This window comes from Bombina bombina, chromosome 10, assembly GCF_027579735.1.
Source record: "Bombina bombina isolate aBomBom1 chromosome 10, aBomBom1.pri, whole genome shotgun sequence".
NCBI classification, from domain to species: domain Eukaryota; kingdom Metazoa; phylum Chordata; class Amphibia; order Anura; family Bombinatoridae; genus Bombina; species Bombina bombina.
In genome coordinates, this window is record NC_069508.1 from 160,489,962 (window position 1) to 160,512,211 (window position 22,250).

Here is a 22,250-nt window from a genome sequence, read left to right on the forward strand (position 1 = left end):
GTCATTCGACCAAGAATCAACGAGAAAGGAGTAACCAAGGGTGAAGTGGTGACTGGAGTATAATTTAAAAGATATTTACCTGCCTTAAAACAGGGCGGGCCGTGGACTGATCACACAACAGAAGAAAGGAATTTATCAGGTAAGCATAAATTATGTTTTCTTCTGTTATGTGTGATCAGTCCACGGGTCATCATTACTTCTGGGATACCAATACCAAAGCAAAAGTACACGGATGACGGGAGGGATAGGCAGGCTCATTATATAGAAGGAACCACTGCCTGAAGAACCTTTCTCCCAAAAATAGCCTCCGAAGAAGCAAAAGTGTCAAATTTGTAAAATTTGGAAAAAGTATGAAGCGAAGACCAAGTTGCAGCCTTGCAAATCTGTTCAACAGAGGCCTCATTCTTAAAGGCCCAAGTGGAAGCCACAGCTCTAGTGGAGTGAGCTGTAATTCTTTCAGGAGGCTGCTGACCAGCAGTCTCATAGGCTAAACGTATTATGCTACGAAGCCAAAAAGAGAGAGAGGTAGCAGAAGCTTTATGACCTCTCCTCTGTCCAGAATAAACGACAAACAGGGAAGAAGTTTGGCGAAAATCTTTAGTTGCCTGCAAGTAGAACTTGAGGGCACGAACTACATCCAGATTGTGTAGAAGACGTTCCTTCTTTGAAGAAGGATTTGGACACAAGGATGGAACAACAATCTCTTGATTGATATTCCTGTTAGTGACCACCTTAGGTAAGAACCCAGGTTTAGTACGCAGAACTACCTTGTCTGAATGAAAAATCAGATAAGGAGAATCACAATGTAAGGCTGATAACTCAGAGACTCTTCGAGCCGAGGAAATAGCCATTAAAAACAGAACTTTCCAAGATAACAATTTTATATCAATGGAATGAAGGGGTTCAAATGGAACACCCTGTAAAACGTTAAGAACTAAGTTTAAACTCCATGGCGGAGCAACAGCTTTAAACACAGGCTTGATCCTAGCTAAAGCCTGACAAAAAGCCTGGACGTCTGGATTTTCTGACAGACGCCTGTGTAACAAGATGGACAGAGCTGAAATCTGTCCCTTTAATGAACTAGCTGATAAACCCTTTTCTAACCCTTCTTGTAGAAAAGACAATATCCTAGAGATCCTAACCTTACTCCAGGAGTAATGTTTGGATTCGCACCAGTATAGGTATTTACGCCATATTTTATGGTAAATCTTTCTGGTAACAGGCTTCCTAGCCTGTATCAGGGTATCAATAACCGACTCAGAAAAACCACGTTTTGATAAAATCAAACGTTCAATTTCCAAGCAGTCAGCTTCAGAGAAGTTAGATTTTGATGTTTGAATGGACCCTGTATCAGAAGGTCCTGTCTTAGAGGTAGAGACCAAGGCGGACAGGAAGACATGTCCACTAGATCTGCATACCAAGTCCTGCGTGGCCATGCAGGCGCTATTAGAATCACTGATGCTCTCTCCTGCTTGATTTTGGCAATCAATCGAGGAAGCAGCGGAAAGGGTGGAAACACATAAGCCATCCCGAAGTTCCAAGGTGCTGTCAAAGCATCTATCAGAACCGCTCCCGGATCCCTGGATCTGGACCCGTAGCGAGGAAGTTTGGCGTTCTGGCGAGACGCCATGAGATCTATCTCTGGTTTGCCCCAACGTCGAAGTATTTGGGCAAAGACCTCCGGATGAAGTTCCCACTCCCCCGGATGAAAAGTCTGGCGACTCAAGAAATCCGCCTCCCAGTTCTCCACTCCCGGGATGTGGATTGCTGACAGGTGGCAAGAGTGAGACTCTGCCCAGCGAATTATCTTTGATACTTCCACCATTGCTAGGGAGCTTCTTGTCCCTCCCTGATGGTTGATGTAAGCTACAGTCGTGATGTTGTCCGACTGAAACCTGATGAACCCCCGAGTTGTTAATTGGGGCCAAGCTAGAAGGGCATTGAGAACTGCCCTCAATTCCAGAATGTTTATTGGAAGGAGACTCTCCTCCTGATTCCATAGTCCCTGAGCCTTCAGAGAATTCCAGACAGCGCCCCAACCTAGTAGGCTGGCGTCTGTTGTTACAATTGTCCAGTCTGGCCTGCTGAATGGCATCCCCCTGGACAGGTGTGGCCGATGAAGCCACCATAGGAGAGAATTTCTGGTCTCTTGATTCAGATTCAGAGTAGGGGACAAATCTGAGTAATCCCCATTCCACTGACTTAGCATGCATAATTGCAGAGGTCTGAGGTGTAGGCGTGCAAAAGGTACTATGTCCATTGCCGCTACCATTAAGCCGATCACCTCCATGCATTGAGCTACTGACGGGTGTTGAATGGAATGAAGGACACGGCATGCATTTTGAAGCTTTGTTAACCTGTCCTCTGTCAGGTAAATCTTCATTTCTACAGAATCTATAAGAGTCCCCAAGAATGGAACTCTTGTGAGAGGAAAAAGAGAACTCTTCTTTTCGTTCACTTTCCATCCATGCGACCTTAGAAATGCCAGAACTAACTCTGTATGAGACTTGGCAGTTTGAAAGCTTGAAGCTTGTATTAGAATGTCGTCTAGGTATGGAGCTACCGAAATCCCTCGCGGTCTTAGTACCGCCAGAAGGGCACCCAGAACCTTTGTGAAGATTCTTGGAGCCGTAGCCAATCCGAATGGAAGAGCTACAAACTGGTAGTGCCTGTCTAAGAAGGCAAACCTTAGATACCGGTGATGATCTTTGTGGATCGGTATGTGAAGGTAAGCATCCTTTAAATCCACTGTGGTCATGTACTGACCCTCTTGGATCATGGGTAAGATTGTCCGAATAGTTTCCATTTTGAACGATGGAACTCTTAGGAATTTGTTTAGAATCTTTAAATCTAAGATTGGCCTGAAAGTTCCCTCTTTTTTGGGAACCACAAACAGGTTTGAGTAGAACCCTTGTCCTTGTTCCGACCGCGGAACCGGATGGATCACTCCCATTATTAACAGATCTTGTACGCAGCGTAGAAACGCTTCTTTCTTTATCTGGTTTATTGACAACCTTGACAGATGAAATCTCCCTCTTGGGGGAGATAATTTGAAGTCTAGAAGGTATCCCTGAGATATGATCTCTAGTGCCCAGGGATCCTGAACATCTCTTGCCCAGGCCTGGGCGAAGAGAGAGAGTCTGCCCCCCACTAGATCCGGTCCCGGATCGGGGGCTCTCGGTTCATGCTGTCTTTGGGGCAGCAGCAGGTTTCCTGGCCTGCTTGCTCTTGTTCCAGGACTGGTTAGGCTTCCAGCCTTGCCTGTAACGAGCAACAGCTCCTTCCTGTTTTGGTGCAGTGGAGGTTGATGCTGCTCCTGTTTTGAAGTTCCGAAAGGGACGAAAATTAGACTGTCTAGCCTTAGCTTTGGCTTTGTCTTGAGGTAGGGCGTGGCCCTTACCTCCTGTAATGTCAGCGATAATCTCTTTCAAACCGGGCCCAAATAAAGACTGCCCCTTGAAAGGTATATTAAGTAATTTGGACTTAGAAGTAACATCGGCTGACCAGGATTTTAGCCACAGCGCCCTACGTGCCTGTATGGCGAATCCTGAGTTCTTAGCCGTAAGTTTGGTTAAATGTACTACGGCCTCCGAAATGAAGGAATTAGCTAGTTTAAGGACTCTAAGCCTGTCCGTAATGTCGTCTAGCGTAGATGAACTAAGGTTCTCTTCAAGCGACTCAATCCAAAATGCTGCCGCAGCCGTAATCGGCGCGATACATGCAAGGGGTTGTAATATAAAACCTTGTTGAACAAACATTTTCTTAAGGTAACCCTCTAATTTTTTATCCATTGGATCTGAGAAAGCACAGCTATCCTCCACCGGGATAGTGGTACGCTTAGCTAAAGTAGAAACTGCTCCCTCCACCTTGGGGACCGTTTGCCATAAGTCCCGAGTGGTGGCGTCTATTGGAAACATCTTTCTAAATATTGGAGGGGGTGAGAACGGCACACCGGGTCTATCCCACTCCTTAGTAACAATTTCAGTTAGTCTCTTAGGTATAGGAAAAACGTCAGTACTCGCCGGTACCGCAAAGTATTTATCCAACCTACACAGTTTCTCTGGTATTGCAACGGTGTTACAATCGTTGAGAGCTGCTAAGACCTCCCCTAGTAATACACGGAGGTTCTCCAATTTAAATTTAAAATTTGAAATATCTGAGTCCAATCTGTTTGGATCAGAACCGTCACCCACAGAATGAAGCTCTCCGTCCTCATGCTCTGCGAGCTGTGACGCAGTATCAGACATGGCCCTAGCATTGTCAGCGCACTCTGTTCTCACCCCAGAGTGATCACGCTTGCCTCTTAGTTCTGGTAATTTAGACAAAACTTCAGTCATAACAGTAGCCATATCTTGTAATGTTATCTGTAATGGCCGCCCAGATGTACTAGGCGCCAAAATATCACGCACCTCCCGGGCGGGAGATGCAGGTACTGCCGCGTGAGGCGAGTTAGTCGGCATAACTCTCCCCTCGCTGTTTGGTGAAATTTGTTCACATTGTACAGATTGACTTTTATTTAAAGTAGCATCAATACAGTTAGTACATAAATTTCTATTGGGCTCCACCTTGGCATTGGAACAAATGACACAGATATCTTCCTCTGAGTCAGACATGTTTAACACACTAGCAAAAAACTTACAACTTGGTTATAATCTTTTTTAGCAAAAAACGTACTGTGCCTCAAAGAGGTACTAACGATTAAATGACAGTTGAAATAATGAACTGAAAAACAGTTATAGCATCAAACTTTAAAACAACAAAACTTTTAGCAAAGGTTTGTTTTAGTAAAATAACAATAATTAAATTTGACATAAAAAATACAAAGCAACGTTTTTATTCACAGTCACTATAAGAATTCTCACAGCTCTGCTGAGAGAATTTACCTCCCTTCAAAGAAGTTTGAAGACCCCTGAGATCTATCAGAGATGAACCGGATCATGCAGGAAATATAAAAGTAACTGACTGGTATTTTTTGATGCGTAGCAAAGAGCGCCAAAAACGGCCCCTCCCTCTCCCACACAGCAGTGAAGAGAAACGAAACTGTCACAATTAAAGCAAAAAAACTGCCAAGTGGAAAATAATGCCCAAATATTTATTCACACAGTACCTCAGCAATGTAAACGATTCTACATTCCAGCAAAAACGTTTAACATGATAATTAGTTATTAAAAAGGATTAGTGACCTTTAACAGAGTAGTTCCGGTGAAATACCATCCCCAGAATACTGAAGTGTATACATACATGTCATTTTAACGGTATGGCAGGATTTTCTCATCAATTCCATTCAGAAAATAAAAACTGCTACATACCTCAATGCAGATTCATCTGCCCGCTGTCCCCTGATCTGAAGCCTTTACCTCCCTCAGATGGCCGAGAACAGCAATATGATCTTAACTACTCCGGTTAAAATCATAGTAAAAAAACTCTGACAGATTCTTCCTCAAACTCTGCCAGAGAAGTAATAACACGCTCCGGTGCTATTTTAAAATAACAAACTTTTGATTGAAGTCATAAAAACTAAGTATAATCACCATAGTCCTCTCACACATCCTATCTAGTCGTTGGGTGCAAGAGAATGACTGGGACTGACGTAGAGGGGAGGAGCTATATGCAGCTCTGCTGGGTGAATCCTCTTGCATTTCCTGTTGGGGAGGAGTTATATCCCAGAAGTAATGATGACCCGTGGACTGATCACACATAACAGAAGAAATTGAATTTTGATTTTCGTGTCTTAAATTAACCCAATTTTATTGGTCCCCCTCATTCAGTATCCTCGTTACTTACAATATATCATACTATTTTGCAGATGTCTGCGGAGGTATCCTCACCGGTCTCTCCGGCACAATAACCAGCCCAGATTACCCTGACAACTACCCCAACAATGCAGAGTGTCACTGGCTGATCCAGGCTGCTCCTCACTCCAAAGTCCGTCTGGTCTTCACCGACTTCCAAGTAGAGAGCAGCGATGACTGTGACTTTGACTACGTGGCCCTGTTCGATGGCTCCAGAGCAGAGGCTGAGAAAGTCCAGCACTACTGTGGTCCTAGCAAGCCTCCAGATACCACCTCCTCCTCCAGTGAGCTGCTCGTAGTCTTCAAGTCTGACTTCAACATCGGTGGCCGAGGCTTTAAGGCATTTTATTCTTCAGGTGTGGACACGGGATACAGACCTGCCAAGTATAAAAGTATTTCTTTGCATGCAATAATTTGTATATGTGGTGATGAAGGAAATCTACTACTGTAATATACAAGGGGAACAGAGGCGGAACTACTATTTGTGCAGTGGCACCAGGGTCCTAGTGCTGGGGGCCTATAGCAATCAGTCTATACATAGGTGTGTGCAGAATGTGTGCAATACTAATACAGGGGAGACTTATTATTGCAGGTTCATCCTGTTTATCTATCTATTCTCTAAATCATTATGCAGAGCAGCATATATATTATTACTATTGAGTTATCTTTTGGGGCCCAAACAAATCTTCACCAGGGCCCTCTACTGAGCTGGATCCGCTATATTTACATTTGCATCTTAAAGGACAGTTATTTTTACATAACATTCTAACCAGATACTCACTATTTTTTTAGCATTATCGGATCCATGAACACTCTAATAGGCCCATTTATCAAGCTCCAAATGGAGCTTAAGGGGCCCGTGTTTCTGTCAAGTCTTCAGACCCGCCAGAAATAGCAGTTATGAAGCAGCGGTCTTGACACCCCCCTGCTGGTGGCCGATTGGCCGTGAGTCTGCAGGGGGCGGCGTTGCACCAGCACCTCACAAGAGCTGCTGGTGCAATGCTGAATACGGAGAGCGTATTGCTCTCCGCATTCAGCGATGTGTGTCGGACCTGATCCGCACTGTCGGATCAGGTCCGACAGACATTTGATAAATAGACCTTGATATCTGAATATTTGATATTAGTAAATAATCCTTTGTCTAAATAACAAAATGTAAACTGTTTTAATGCTTACTCTAATTTCACAATCTATTCAAAGGCTGAAAAATGTCATTGACATGATAATGTACTTATATTATTTATTTTGCTTTGCTTTCTGAGAGTATGGAGTGCATTTATAAAATAAAAAAGGCAGTGGACAGTTATTACTGAATGCTTAAAGGGACAATCAAAAGTACGTTTGCAGAGTATGATAACATAAAAGTGAACTTATGTAATCATTACAAAATCTTACACTTTTTAATCTTTATTTCTCCAACATAGGTGTGTCCGGTCCACGGCGTCATCCTTACTTGTGGGATATTCTCTTCCCCAACAGGAAATGGCAAAGAGCCCAGCAAAGCTGGTCACATGATCCCTCCTAGGCTCCGCCTACCCCAGTCATTCTCTTTGCCGTTGTACAGGCAACATCTCCACGGAGATGGCTTAGAGTTTTTTAGTGTTTAACTGTAGTTTTTCATTATTCAATCAAGAGTTTGTTATTTTCAAATAGTGCTGGTACGTACTATTTACTCAGAAACAGAAAAGAGATGAAGAATTCTGTTTGTATGAGGAAAATGATTTTAGCAACCGTAACTAAAATCCATGGCTGTTCCACACAGGACTGTTGAGAGCAATTAACTTCAGTTGGGGGAACAGTTTGCAGTCTCTTGCTGCTTGAGGTATGACACATTCTAACAAGACGATGTAATGCTGGAAGCTGTCATTTTCCCTATGGGATCCGGTAAGCCATGTTTATTACGATTGTAAATAAGGGCTTCACAAGGGCTTATTTAAACTGTAGACTTTTTTTGGGCTAAATCGATTGATATTAACACTTATTTAGCCTTGAGGAATCATTTATTCTGGGTATTTTGATTTAATAATATCGGCAGGCACTGTTTTAGACACCTTATTCTTTAGGGGCTTTCCCAAAGCATAGGCAGAGTCTCATTTTCGCGCCGGTGTTGCGCACTTGTTTTTGAGAGGCATGGCATGCAGTCGCATGTGAGAGGAGCTCTGATACTCATAAAAGACTTCTGAAGGCGTCATTTGGTATCGTATTCCCCTTTGGGTTTGGTTGGGTCTCAGCAAAGCAGATACCAGGGACTGTAAAGGGGTTTAAAGCTTAAAACGGCTCCGGTTCCGTTATTTTAAGGGTTAAAGCTTCCAAATTTGGTGTGCAATATTTTCAAGGCTTTAAGACGCTGTGGTGAAAATTTGGTGAATTTTGAACAATTCCTTCATGTTTTTTCGCAATTGCAGTAATAAAGTGTGTTCAGTTTAAAATTTAAAGTGACAGTAACGGTTTTATTTTAAAACGTTTTTTGTACTTTCTGATCAAGTTTATGCCTGTTTAACATGTCTGAACTACCAGATAGACTGTGTTCTGAATGTGGGGAAGCCAGAATTCCTATTCATTTAAATAAATGTGATTTATGTGATAATGACAATGATGCCCAAGATGATTCCTCAAGTGAGGGGAGTAAGCATGGTACTGCATCATTCCCTCCTTCGTCTACACGAGTCTTGCCCACTCAGGAGGCCCCTAGTACATCTAGCGCGCCAATACTCCTTACTATGCAACAATTAACGGCTGTAATGGATAATTCTGTCAAAAACATTTTAGCCAAAATGAACCCTTGTCAGCGTAAGCGTGGATGCTCTGTTTTAGTTACTGAAGAGCATGACGACGCTGATATTAATATCTCTGAAGGGCCCCTAACCCAATTTGAGGGGGCCAGGGAGGTTTTGTCTGAGGGAGAAATTACTGATTTAGGGAACATTTCTCAGCAGGCTGAATCTGATGTGATTACATTTAAATTTAAATTGGAACATCTCCGCATTTTGCTTAAGGAGGTATTATCCACTCTGGATGATTGTGAAAATTTAGTCATCCCAGAGAAACTATGTAAAATGGACAAGTTCCTAGAGGTGCCGGGGCTCCCAGAAGCTTTTCCTATACCCAAGCGGGTGGCGGACATTGTTAATAAAGAATGGGAAAGGCCCGGTATTCCTTTCGTCCCTCCCCCTATATTTAAAAAATTGTTTCCTATGGTCGACCCCAGAAAGGACTTATGGCAGTCAGTCCCCAAGGTCGAGGGAGCGGTTTCTACTTTAAACAAACGCACCACTATTCCCATAGAGGATAGTTGTGCTTTCAAAGATCCTATGGATAAAAAATTAGAAGGTTTGCTTAAAAAGATGTTTGTTCAGCAGGGTTACCTTCTACAACCCATTTCATGCATTGTCCCTGTCACTACAGCCGCATATTTCTGGTTTGATGAACTGCTTAAGGTGCTCGATAGTGACTCTCCTCCTTATGAGGAGATTATGGACAGAATCAATGCTCTCAAATTGGCTAATTCTTTCACTCTAGACGCCTCTTTGCAATTGGCTAAGTTAGCGGCTAAGAACTCTGGGTTTGCTATTGTGGCGCGCAGAGCGCTTTGGTTGAAATCTTGGTCGGCTGATGCGTCTTCCAAGAACAAGCTACTAAACATTCCTTTCAAGGGGAAAACGCTGTTTGGTCCTGACTTGAAAGAGATTATCTCTGATATCACTGGGGGTAAGGGCCACGCCCTTCCTCAGGATCGGCCCTTCAAGGCAAAAAATAGACCTAATTTTCGTCCCTTTCGTAAAAACGGACCAGCCCAAGGTGCTACGTCCTCTAAGCAAGAGGGTAATACTTCTCAGGCCAAGCCAGCTTGGAGACCAATGCAAGGCTGGAACAAGGGCAAGCAGGCCAAGAAACCTGCCACTGCTACCAAGACAGCATGAAATATTGGCCCCCGATCCGGGACCGGATCTGGTGGGGGGCAGACTCTCTCTCTTCGCTCAGGCTTGGGCAAGAGATGTTCTGGATCCTTGGGCGCTAGAAATAGTCTCCCAGGGTTATCTTCTGGAATTCAAGGGACTTCCCCCAAGGGGGAGGTTCCACAAGTCGCAGTTGTCTTCAGACCACATAAAAAGACAGGCGTTCTTACATTGTGTAGAAGACCTGTTAAAAATGGGAGTGATTCATCCTGTTCCATTAAGAGAACAAGGGATGGGGTTCTACTCCAATCTGTTCATAGTTCCCAAAAAAGAGGGAACGTTCAGACCAATCCTAGATCTCAAGATCTTAAACAAATTTCTCAAGGTCCCATCGTTCAAGATGGAAACCATTCGAACTATCCTTCCTTCCATCCAGGAAGGTCAATTTATGACCACGGTGGATTTAAAGGATGCGTATCTACATATTCCTATCCACAAGGAACATCATCGGTTCCTAAGGTTTGCATTCCTGGACAAACATTACCAGTTCGTGGCGCTTCCTTTCGGATTAGCCACTGCTCCAAGGATTTTCACAAAGGTACTAGGGTCCCTTCTAGCGGTGCTAAGACCAAGGGGCATTGCAGTAGTACCTTACCTGGACGACATTCTGATTCAAGCGTCGTCCCTTCCTTAAGCAAAGGCTCACACGGACATTGTCCTGGCCTTTCTCAGATCTCACGGCTGGAAAGTGAACGTGGAAAAGAGTTCTCTATCCCCGTCAACAAGGGTTCCCTTCTTGGGAACAATTATAGACTCCTTAGAAATGAGGATCTTTCTAACAGAGGCCAGAAAAACAAAGCTTCTGGACTCTTGTCGGATACTTCATTCCGTTCCTCTTCCTTCCATAGCTCAGTGCATGGAAGTGATCGGGTTGATGGTGGCGGCGATGGACATAGTTCCTTTTGCGCGCATTCATCTAAGACCATTACAACTGTGCTTGCTCAGTCAGTGGAATGGGGACTATACAGACTTGTCTCCGAAGATACAAGTAAATCAGAGGACCAGAGACTCACTCCGTTGGTGGCTGTCCCTGGACAATCTGTCTCAAGGGATGATGTTCCACAGACCAGAGTGGGTCATTGTCACGACCGACGCCAGTCTGATAGGCTGGGGCGCGGTCTGGGGATCCCTGAAAGCTCAGGGTCTTTGGTCTCGGGAAGAATCTCTTCTACCGATAAATATTCTGGAACTGAGAGCGATATTCAATGCGCTCCAGGCCTGGCCCCAGCTTGCGAGGACCAGGTTCATACGGTTTCAATCAGACAACATGACGACTGTTGCGTACATCAACCATCAGGGGGGAACAAGGAGTTCCCTAGCGATGGAAGAAGTAACCAAAATTATTCTTTGGGCGGAGTCTCACTCCTGCCACCTGTCTGCTATCCACATCCCAGGAGTGGAAAATTGGGAAGCGGATTTTCTGAGTCGTCAGACATTGCATCCGGGGGAGTGGGAACTCCATCCGGAAATCTTTGCCCGAGTCACTCACCTGTGGGGCATTCCAGACATGGATCTGATGGCCTCTCGTCAGAACTTCAAAGTTCCTTGCTACGGGGCCAGATCCAGGGATCCCAAGGCGGCTCTAGTGGATGCACTAGTAGCACCTTGGACCTTCAAACTAGCTTATGTGTTCCCGCCTTTTCCTCTCATCCCCAGGCTGATAGCCAGGATCAAGCAGGAGAGGGCGTCGGTGATCTTGATAGCTCCTGCGTGGCCACGCAGGACTTGGTATGCAGATCTGGTGAATATGTCATCGGCTCCACCTTGGAAGCTACCTTTGAGACGAGACCTTCTTGTTCAGGGTCCGTTCGAACATCCGAATCTGGTTTCACTCCAGCTGACTGCTTGGAGATTGAACGCTTGATTTTATCGAAGCGAGGATTCTCAGATTCTGTGATCGATACTCTTGTTCAGGCCAGAAAGCCTGTGACTAGAAAGATTTACCACAAAATTTGGAAAAAATATATCTGTTGGTGTGAATCTAAAGGATTCCCTTGGGACAAGGTTAAGATTCCTAGGATTCTATCCTTCCTTCAAGAAGGATTGGAAAAAGGATTATCTGCAAGTTCCCTGAAGGGACAGATTTCTGCCTTGTCGGTATTACTTCACAAAAAGCTGGCAGCTGTGCCAGATGTTCAAGCCTTTGTTCAGGCTCTGGTTAGAATCAAGCCTGTTTACAAACCTTTGACTCCTCCTTGGAGTCTCAATTTAGTTCTTTCAGTTCTTCAGGGGGTTCCGTTTGAACCCTTACATTCCGTTGATATTAAGTTATTATCTTGGAAAGTTTTGTTTTTAGTTGCGATTTCTTCTGCTAGAAGAGTCTCAGAATTATCTGCTCTGCAGTGTTCTCCTCCTTATCTGGTGTTCCATGCAGATAAGGTGGTTTTACGTACTAAACCTGGTTTTCTTCCAAAAGTTGTTTCTAACAAAAACATTAACCAGGAGATTATCGTACCTTCTCTGTGTCCAAAACCAGTTTCAAAGAAGGAACGTTTGTTGCACAATTTGGATGTTGTTCGCGCTCTAAAATTCTATTTAGATGCTACAAAGGATTTTAGACAAACATCTTCCTTGTTTGTTGTTTATTCAGGTAAAAGGAGAGGTCAAAAAGCAACTTCTACCTCTCTCTCTTTTTGGATTAAAAGCATCATCAGATTGGCTTACGAGACTGCCGGACGGCAGCCTCCCGAAAGAATCACAGCTCATTCCACTAGGGCTGTGGCTTCCACATGGGCCTTCAAGAACGAGGCTTCTGTTGATCAGATATGTAGGGCAGCGACTTGGTCTTCACTGCACACTTTTACCAAATTTTACAAGTTTGATACTTTTGCTTCTTCTGAGGCTATTTTTGGGAGAAAGGTTTTGCAAGCCGTGGTGCCTTCCATTTAGGTGACCTGATTTGCTCCCTCCCTTCATCCGTGTCCTAAAGCTTTGGTATTGGTTCCCACAAGTAAGGATGACGCCGTGGACCGGACACACCTATGTTGGAGAAAACAGAATTTATGTTTACCTGATAAATTTCTTTCTCCAACGGTGTGTCCGGTCCACGGCCCGCCCTGGTTTTTTTAATCAGGTCTGATATTTTATTTTCTTTAACTACAGTCACCACGGTACCATATGATTTCTCCTATGCAAATATTCCTCCTTAACGTCGGTCGAATGACTGGGGTAGGCGGAGCCTAGGAGGGATCATGTGACCAGCTTTGCTGGGCTCTTTGCCATTTCCTGTTGGGGAAGAGAATATCCCACAAGTAAGGATGACGCCGTGGACCGGACACACCGTTGGAGAAAGAAATTTATCAGGTAAACATAAATTCTGTTTTCACCATCAGAAAATAACACAGATTGATCTTGTTTCCTTATCGCACACATTTCTTGGAATAAAATTCTCTCTCTAGTAATTAGATAATGTAATTGCACCTGGCTAGTATATCACCTGGTAACCTGAGTGTTTGTTGTAAAGTCACTGCCACTTTCTAAATGGATTCCCTACAAGTCATTAGAAGCATTAGCTATTAAAGCCTTAAAGGGACAGTCTACTCCAGAATTGTTATTGTTTAAAAGATAGACAATCCCTTTATTACCCATTCCCCAGATTTGCATAACCAAAACAGTTATATTAATATACTTTTTACCTCTGTGATTACCTTGTATCTAATCCTCTGCCGACTGCCCCCTTTATTTCAGTTCTTTTGACAGACTTGCACTTTAGCCATGCAGTGCTTACTGATAAGTAACTCCACAGGAGTGAACACAATGTTATCTATATGAGACACATGAACTAGCGCTGTCTAGCTGTGAAAAACTGTCAAAATGCACTGAGATAAGAGGCAGCCTTCAAGGTCTTAGTAATTAGCATATGAGCCTACCTAGGTTTAGCTTTCAACAAAGAATACCAAGAGAACAAAATTGCATGCTCTATCATAAAAGTTTAATTTTGACTTTACTGTCCCTTTAAGTTTAAGTTATCTGTATATTCTATATTACCTATAATTGCCATCATTTAGTAAAAAGCTGGGGGCTTGGGAGTACAAAGTGGGAGACATAGAGAGCAAACATATCCTTCTGGACATTCTGCTTGTTTTCCTGTGGCTGGGTGACAACCATAAATGACATTTGTAATGTTGTGACATCTCTCTCTTATGTGACCTGTGGGAACTTGCGCATATCAATATCCCCATTTTGTGATAATCTATTGTTGTGTTTTTTACTCAGGTGAATGCCAGGACACGTTCACAGCTGTGAAGGGTAATCTGTCCAGCCCTCGTTACCCAGATCTGTACCCCAATAATATAAACTGTCAGTGGCTCATTCATTTGTCACCTGGGTTTCGCATCAAGATTTTCTTCCAAGATCTGGAGTTAGAGGAGAGGAGTATTCTGACGGACACATGTGATTATGACCACTTGTCAGTTTATGATGGTGATCTAGAGCAGAGCACACTGTTGGGGAGGTGGTGTGGGAGCGAGATCCCCCCTCCACTTGTGTCAAGCAAGAATAAACTGCTGCTTGTCCTAGTCACGGACAGAGACACAGCTAACAAGGGCTTCTTGGTATCCTACATCGGGGGTAAGTAACACTGATAATGTCAGCCAGAGCCACAGAACTATCTAAAGACATTGTGTTATGAGAGATAAAGAACATTATTATATTTATATGCTTTCTACCAGAAAAGAGGTTGACCAGCACTTAGTTTGATGAATCAAATCTTCACGTGCAGGTGTTGGAGAGTAGGAATGTTAAACTACTTGGGAAGAGATATAAATAGCCCAAAGTAGTTTTACAATACATTAACATACCAGTCAAGTGTGAAAACTCTACATTATCAGCTGATTTACCACAATTGGTTTTCAAAAAGCCAAACCCTCCACGACCACAACTTAGCTTATTTAAGGAGCCAATATCAACCTGCTGGAGTAGACAAGTCTTGTCACAGTCATTCATTTTAATTATCTTATCCAATTAGAGAACATGTAGAAGGATTAGGCTGTAAAGTCTACAGTTTGCACTTCCAATTCTCATTTGGAAAACACACAGTTGTAACATACTGAAAACGGGAAGAAAACAAATGATAAATGTATTGTTCTTTTGTAGTCACTCAAATTAGTGTCATACCAAGGAATAACTCGGGGAACAGATCTGCATCTAGTCACTGTTTATTATCCTAACTGAACTTGTTACCATATATGGTAGAAAGACCAACAGCCAATCAACATTCTGTATGCAAATTAACAAACACATCACATGACATGTTAATAACATTACATCTGCCTTTTTATGAAATTTTGGAATATCACATTTATATTTTATATTATAGGTCCAGAATGTTTCTAGGTTTCACTATACGACCAGAAGGTGTGAATTGAAATTCTGCTGTGCATGTTTCAGCATTGTCAGTGTCTTCTTTCAGTTGTTCTGGGATTGCAGGTGTATTTGTGGTTGTGCTTGGGATCTCAAGGGTTGGCTTATGTGCTTTTAGTTGCGGTTCCTTAGTTTCTATCAGGTGTCATTGGTTGCGACGGAGAACTTGATCATCACTGGTGCGGATGATGTAAGATCTTTTTGTGTCTGCAGAATAGTATCAGGCACCCCATGACCACTGGCTTGCCGAAAATGAATAGTATTTTCTTGTGTCAATGGAGACAAAGGCTCTGCAGTGCAGTAAAAGTAATGTCTTTGTTTAGCTTGTTTATGTTCTCTTTTGGTACACACATATTTTTGATCAAGTACCTGAGGCTGCAGTTGTTCCCCAGTTGTAGGCAGGATAGAATGTAGACATCTACTCATGAGCAATTGTGAGGGAGACTTGAATCCATCCACAGGGGTATTCCTGTGTTCCAGCAGGCTGGAGGTAAGGGTCCTTTCCTTCAGCTTTTGCTTTGTTTAGTATGGTCTTTGCTGTTTGCACTGTCTTCTGCAAGACCATTGCTTTGTGTATGGTGGGGACTGGATGTTACATGTGCAAAGTCCCAATGAACTGCAAAGCTTTCAAAGTCACATGATTTATATTGCGGACCATTATCTGAAAGGACCTTTTCAGGTATACCATGTCTTACAAATATAGCCTTTAGCTTGCGGATTATGGTTGCTGAGTGGAGTCTTTCCAATTCAAAAAACTGCTGTAGTAATCAACAGCTATTAAGTAGTCCTAACCATTCCACATAAAAAGATCTGTTGCAATGATTTGCCATGAATGCTCTGGAATCTGATGAGAGATCATGGGCTCTTTAGGCTTAGACTTTCAACATTCTAGGCAGGTAGGGCATTTTTCTACCATATCCTCAATTTGTTTGTTCATTCCTGGCCAAAATAAGATGTCTCTCGCCCTTTGCTTACTCCTCTCAATTCCCATATGGCCAGTGTGTTTACGCTCTAGCATGTTTGGCCTCAGCAAACCTGGGACAATGATTTTCTTGCCTTTGAATAGGATCCCTTCAATCTCTGAAATTTCATCTCTGTGATTCCAGTATTCAACAAGGCTGGAAGGACATTTTTGTTTCCTTACGTCAGGCCACCCAGATTTGATGATGTTTTCCAGCATAATGAGTTGAGGATCCTGTTCTGTAGCTGTTCGAATGTCAGTTTCCTGTCACTAATAGGGAGATTGGTTATGGCTGTGTGAATCTGTACATCCATTCCTTCATTCAGTGATTCAAGTCTGTATGGTATTGATTTCCTGGACAGGGTGTCGGCTATTGGAATATCTTTTTCTGAATGATGTACTATTTCAGTGTCATACCTCTGTAACTGCAAAATCATTGTGTGGCTGTGCAGCTGCAAGGGGTTTCTTCATTATTGGTATTAAAGGTTTGTGGTCAGATTCAACAACAATCTTTCTGCCATAGACATATACGTGTGAAAACGTTTGTATCCAAACACCACAGCATATAACTCCTCAATTTGAGCATAGTTTTTCTCTTGTTAAGTGTATTCAGTCCACGGGTCATCCATTACTTATGGGATATATTCCCTTCCGAACAGGAAGTTGCAAGAGGATCACCCAAGCAGAGCTGCTATATAGCTCCTCCCCTCACATGTCATATCCAGTCATTCTCTTGCAACCCTCAACTAGATAGGAGGTCGTGAGAGGACTGTGGTGTTTTATACTTAGTTTATTTCTTCAATCAAAAGTTTGTTATTTTAAATGGCACCGGAGTGTGCTGTTTTTTTCTCAGGCAGTATTTGGAAGAAGAATCTGCCTGCATTTTCTATGATCTTAGCAGAAGTAACTAAGATCCACTGGCTGTTCTCGCACATTCTGATGAGTGGGGTAACTTCAGAAAGGGAATAGCGTGCGGGGTCTCCTGCAAATAAGGTATGTGCAGTAAATTATTTTTCTAAGGAATGGAATTGACTAAGAAAATACTGCTGATACCGATGTAATGTAAGTAAAGCCTGTAATGCAGTGAAAGCGACTGGTATCAGGCTGATTAAAATATATACAGTAAAGTAATTTTCTAAGGAATGGAATTTGACTAAGAAAATGCTATTAATACTGAAGTGATATAATGAGCCTTAAATGCAGTAGAAGGACTGGTATCAGGCTTATCAATAGAGATACATACTCTTTAAAAAAGGATGTTTAAAACGTTTGCTGGCATGTTTAATCGTTTTGTGAGGTACATTGGTGATAAAACTTATTGGGGCATAAATTTTTTCCACATGGCTGACTTGTATTTCTGCATAGAAACAGTTAACTGAAACTCCCAATGTTGTAATATGAGTGGGAGGGGCCTATTTTAGCGCTTTTTTGCGCAGTAAAAATTCAGTCTCAGTCTTCCTGCTTCTTCCTGCATGAACCAGGACGTCTCTAAAGAGCTCAGGGGACTTAAAAAGTCATTTTGAGGGAGGTAATCAGTCACAGCAGACCTGTGACAGTGTGTTTGACTGTGTTAAAAAACGTTTTTTTTTTCTCTATTGTATCCGTTTTGGGTATTAAGGGGTTAATCATCCATTTGCAAGTGGGTGCAATGCTCTGCTAACTTAATACATTTACTGTGAAAATTTGGTTGCTATAACTGATTTGGTTCATTGTTATTTCAACTGTGACAGTTTTTTTGTGCTTCTTAAAGGCACAGTAGCGTTTTTCTATATTGCTTGTAAAATTATTTACAGTGTTTTCCAAGTCTGCTAGTCTTATTGCTAGTCTGTTTAAACATGTCTGACACAGATGAATCTGTTTGTTCACTATGTTTGAAGGCCAGTGTGGAGCCCCATAGAAATATGTGTACTAAATGTATTGATTTCACTTTAAATAATAAAGGTCAGTCTTTATCTATAAAGGAATTATCACCAGACAACGAGGGGGAAGTTATGCCGACTAACTCTCCTCACGTGTCAGTACCTTCGCCTCCCGCTCAGGAGGCGCGTGATATTGTGGCGCCAAGTGCATCAGGGACGCCCATACAAATCACTTTACAAGACATGGCTACTATTATGAATAATACCCTGACAGAAGTATTATCTAAATTGCTAGAATTAAGAGGCAAGCGCGATTGCTCTGGAATAAGAACAGAGCGCGCTGGTGCTATGAGAGCCATGTCCGATACTGCGTCACAGTTTGCAGAACATGAGGACGGAGAGCTTCATTCTGTGGGTGACGGATCTGATCCAGGGAAACCGGATTCAGAGATCTCTAATTTTAAATTTAAGCTTGAGAACCTCCGTGTATTGCTAGGGGAGGTTTTAGCGGCTCTGAATGACTGTAACACAGTTGCAATTCCAGAGAAATTATGTAGGCTGGATAGATACTATGCAGTACCGGTGTGTACTGACGTTTTTCCTATACCTAAAAGGCTTACAGAAATTATTAGCAAGGAGTGGGATAGACCTGGTGTGCCCTTTTCCCCACCTCCTATATTTAGGAAAATGTTTCCAATAGACGCCACTACACGGGACTTATGGCAGACGGTCCCTAAGGTGGAGGGAGCAGTTTCTACTTTAGCTAAGCGTACCACTATCCCGGTGGAGGATAGTTGTGCTTTTTCGGATCCAATGGATAAAAAATTAGAAGGTTACCTTAAGAAAATGTTTGTTCAACAAGGTTTTATCTTACAGTGGACAAGCTTAAAGCACTTAAGCTAGCTAATGCATTTGTTTCTGATGCCATTGTACATTTAACTAAACTAGCGGCTAAGAACTCCGGATTCGCCATCCAGGCGCGCAGAGCGCTATGGCTTAAATCCTGGTCAGCTGACGTGACTTCTAAATCTAAATTGCTTAATATTCCTTTCAAGGGGCAAACCTTATTCGGGCCCGGCTTGAAAGAAATTATTGCTGACATTACTGGAGGTAAGGGTCATACTCTTCCTCAGGACAGGGCCAAATCAAAGGCCAAACAGTCTAATTTTCGTGCCTCTCGAAACTTCAAGGCAGGAGCAACGTCAACTTCCTCCGCCCCAAAACAGGAAGGAACTGTTGCTCGTTACAGACAGGCCTGGAAAACTAACCAGTCCTGGAACAAGGGCAAGCAGGCCAGAAAGCCTGCTACTGCCCCTAAGACAGCATGAAGGGATGGCCCCCTATCCGGAAACGGATCTAGTGGGGGGCAGACTTTCTCTCTTCGCCCAGGCGTGGGCAAGAGATGTCCAGGATCCCTGGGCGTTGGAGATCATATCTCAGGGATATCTTCTGGACTTCAAGGCTTCTCCTCCTCAAGGGAGATTTCATCTTTCAAGGTTATCAGAAAACCAGATAAAGAAAGAGGCATTCCTACGCTGCGTACAAGACCTCCTAGTAATGGGGGTGATCCACCCAGTTCCGCGGACGGAACAAGGACAGGGATTTTATTCAAATCTGTTCGTGGTTCCCAAGAAAGAGGGTACCTTCAGACCAATTTTGGACCTAAAGATCTTAAACAAATTCCTAAGAGTTCCATCATTCAAAATGGAAACTATTCGGACTATCCTACCCATGATCCAAGAGGGTCAGTACATGACCACAGTGGATTTAAAGGATGCCTATCTTCACATACCGATTCACAAAGATCATCATTGGTTCCTAAGATTTGCCTTTCTAGACAGGCATTACCAATTTGTAGCTCTCCCCTTCGGGCTGGCTACGGCCCCGAGAATCTTTACAAAGGTGCTGGGCTCTCTTCTGGCGGTTCTAAGACCGCGAGGCATAGCGGTGGCTCCGTATCTAGACGACATCCTGATACAGGCGTCAAGCTTTCAAATTGCCAAGTCTCATACAGAGATAGTTCTGGCATTTCTGAGGTCGCATGGGTGGAAGGTGAACGTGGAAAAGAGTTCTCTATCACCACTCACAAGAGTCTCCTTCCTAGGGACTCTGATAGATTCTGTAGAAATGAAAATTTACCTGACGGAGGCCAGGTTATCAAAACTTTTAAATGCTTGCCGTGTCCTTCATTCCGTTCCACGCCCGTCAGTGGCTCAGTGCATGGAAGCAATCGGCTTAATGGTAGCGGCAATGGACATAGTGCCATTTGCGCACCTGCATCTCAGACCGCTGCAATTGTGCATGCTAGGTCAGTGGAATGGGGATTACTCAGATTTGTCCCCCCTACTAAATCTGGATCAAGAGACCAGAGATTCTCTTCTCTGGTGGCTATCTCGGGTCCATCTGTCCAAGGGCATGACCTTTCGCAGACCAGATTGGACGATTGTAACAACAGATGCCAGCCTTCTAGGCTGGGGCGCAGTCTGGAATTCCCTGAAGGCTCAGGGATCGTGGACTCAGGAGGAGAAACTCCTCCCAATAAATATTCTGGAGTTAAGGGCAATATTCAATGCTCTTCTAGCTTGGCCTCAGTTAGCAACACTGAGGTTCATCAGATTTCAGTCGGACAACATCACGACTGTGGCTTATATCAACCATCAAGGGGGAACCAGGAGCTCCCTAGCGATGTTAGAAGTCTCAAAGATAATTCGCTGGGCAGAGTCTCACTCTTGCCACTTGTCAGCGATCCACATCCCAGGCGTGGAGAACTGGGAGGCGGACTTTCTAAGTCGTCAGACTTTTCATCCGGGGGAGTGGGAACTCCATCCGGAGGTGTTTGCTCAACTGGTCCATCGTTGGGGCAAACCAGAACTGGATTTCATGGCGTCTCGCCAGAACGCCAAACTTCCTCATTACGGATCCAGGTCCAGGGACCCGGGAGCGACGCTGATAGATGCTCTAGCAGCCCCTTGGTTCTTCAACATGGCTTATGTGTTTCCACCGTTTCCTCTGCTACCACGACTGATTGCCAAGATCAAACAGGAGAGAGCATCAGTGATTCTGATAGCGCCTGCGTGGCCACGCAGGACCTGGTATGCAGACCTAGTGGACATGTCGTCCTGTCCACCATGGACTCTACCTTTGAGGCAAGACCTTCTAATACAAGGTCCTTTCAATCATCCGAATCTAATTTTTCTGAGACTGACTGCATGGAGATTGAACGCTTGATCCTATCAAAGCGTGGCTTCTCCGAGTCAGTTATTGATACCTTAATACAGGCACGAAAGCCTGTTACCAGGAAAATCTACCATAAGATATGGCGTAAATACCTGTATTGGTGCGAATCCAAGAGTTACTCATGGAGTAAGGTTAGGATTCCTAGGATATTGTCCTTTCTCCAAGAGGGTTTGGAAAAAGGCTTATCAGCTAGTTCTTTAAAGGGACAGATTTCTGCTCTGTCTATCCTTTTGCACAAGCGTCTGGCAGAAGTTCCAGACGTCCAGGCTTTTTGTCAGGCTTTGGCTAGGATTAAGCCTGTGTTTAAAACTATTGCTCCTCCGTGGAGCTTAAACTTGGTTCTTAAAGTTCTTCAAGGAGTCCCGTTTGAACCCCTTCATTCCATTGATATTAAACTTTTATCTTGGAAAGTTCTGTTTTTGATGGCTATTTCCTCGGCTCGAAGAGTCTCGGAGTTATCCGCCTTGCATTGTGATTCTCCTTATCTGATTTTCCATTCAGACAAGGTGGTTCTGCGTACTAAACCTGGGTTTTTACCTAAGGTAGTCTCTAACAGGAATATCAATCAAGAGATTGTTGTTCCATCATTATGTCCTAATCCTTCTTCAAAGAAGGAACGACTTTTGCATAATCTGGACGTAGTCCGTGCCCTGAAATTCTATTTACAGGCAACTAAAGATTTTCGTCAAACTTCTTCCCTGTTTGTCGTTTACTCTGGACAGAGAAGAGGTCAAAAAGCTTTGGCAACCTCTCTCTCCTTTTGGCTTCGGAGCATAATACGTTTAGCCTATGAGACTGCTGGACAGCAGCCCCCTGAAAGAATTACAGCTCATTCCACTAGAGCTGTGGCTTCCACCTGGGCCTTTAAGAATGAGGCCTCTGTTGAACAGATTTGCAAGGCTGCGACTTGGTCTTCGCTTCACACCTTTTCAAAATTTTACAAATTTGACACTTTTGCTTCTTCGGAGGCTGTTTTTGGGAGAAAGGTTCTACAGGCAGTGGTTCCTTCCATTTAAGTTCCTGCCTTGTCCCTCCCATCATCCGTGTACTTGGCTTTGGTATTGGTATCCCATAAGTAATGGAT

General features: G+C 43.5%; 1 protein-coding gene across 1 annotated transcript in view; it reads left to right on the plus strand.

Moving 5' to 3' along the window:
* Window positions 1-22,250, plus strand: part of CDCP2 (CUB domain containing protein 2) — an 89,845-nt gene that overhangs the window by 16,901 nt on the left and 50,694 nt on the right. The window contains exons 3-4 of the mRNA XM_053693195.1: window positions 5,807-6,148; window positions 13,964-14,317. Of these exons, the coding sequence (XP_053549170.1) occupies window positions 5,807-6,148; window positions 13,964-14,317 (696 nt within the window). The remainder of the gene's footprint in view (window positions 1-5,806; window positions 6,149-13,963; window positions 14,318-22,250) is intronic.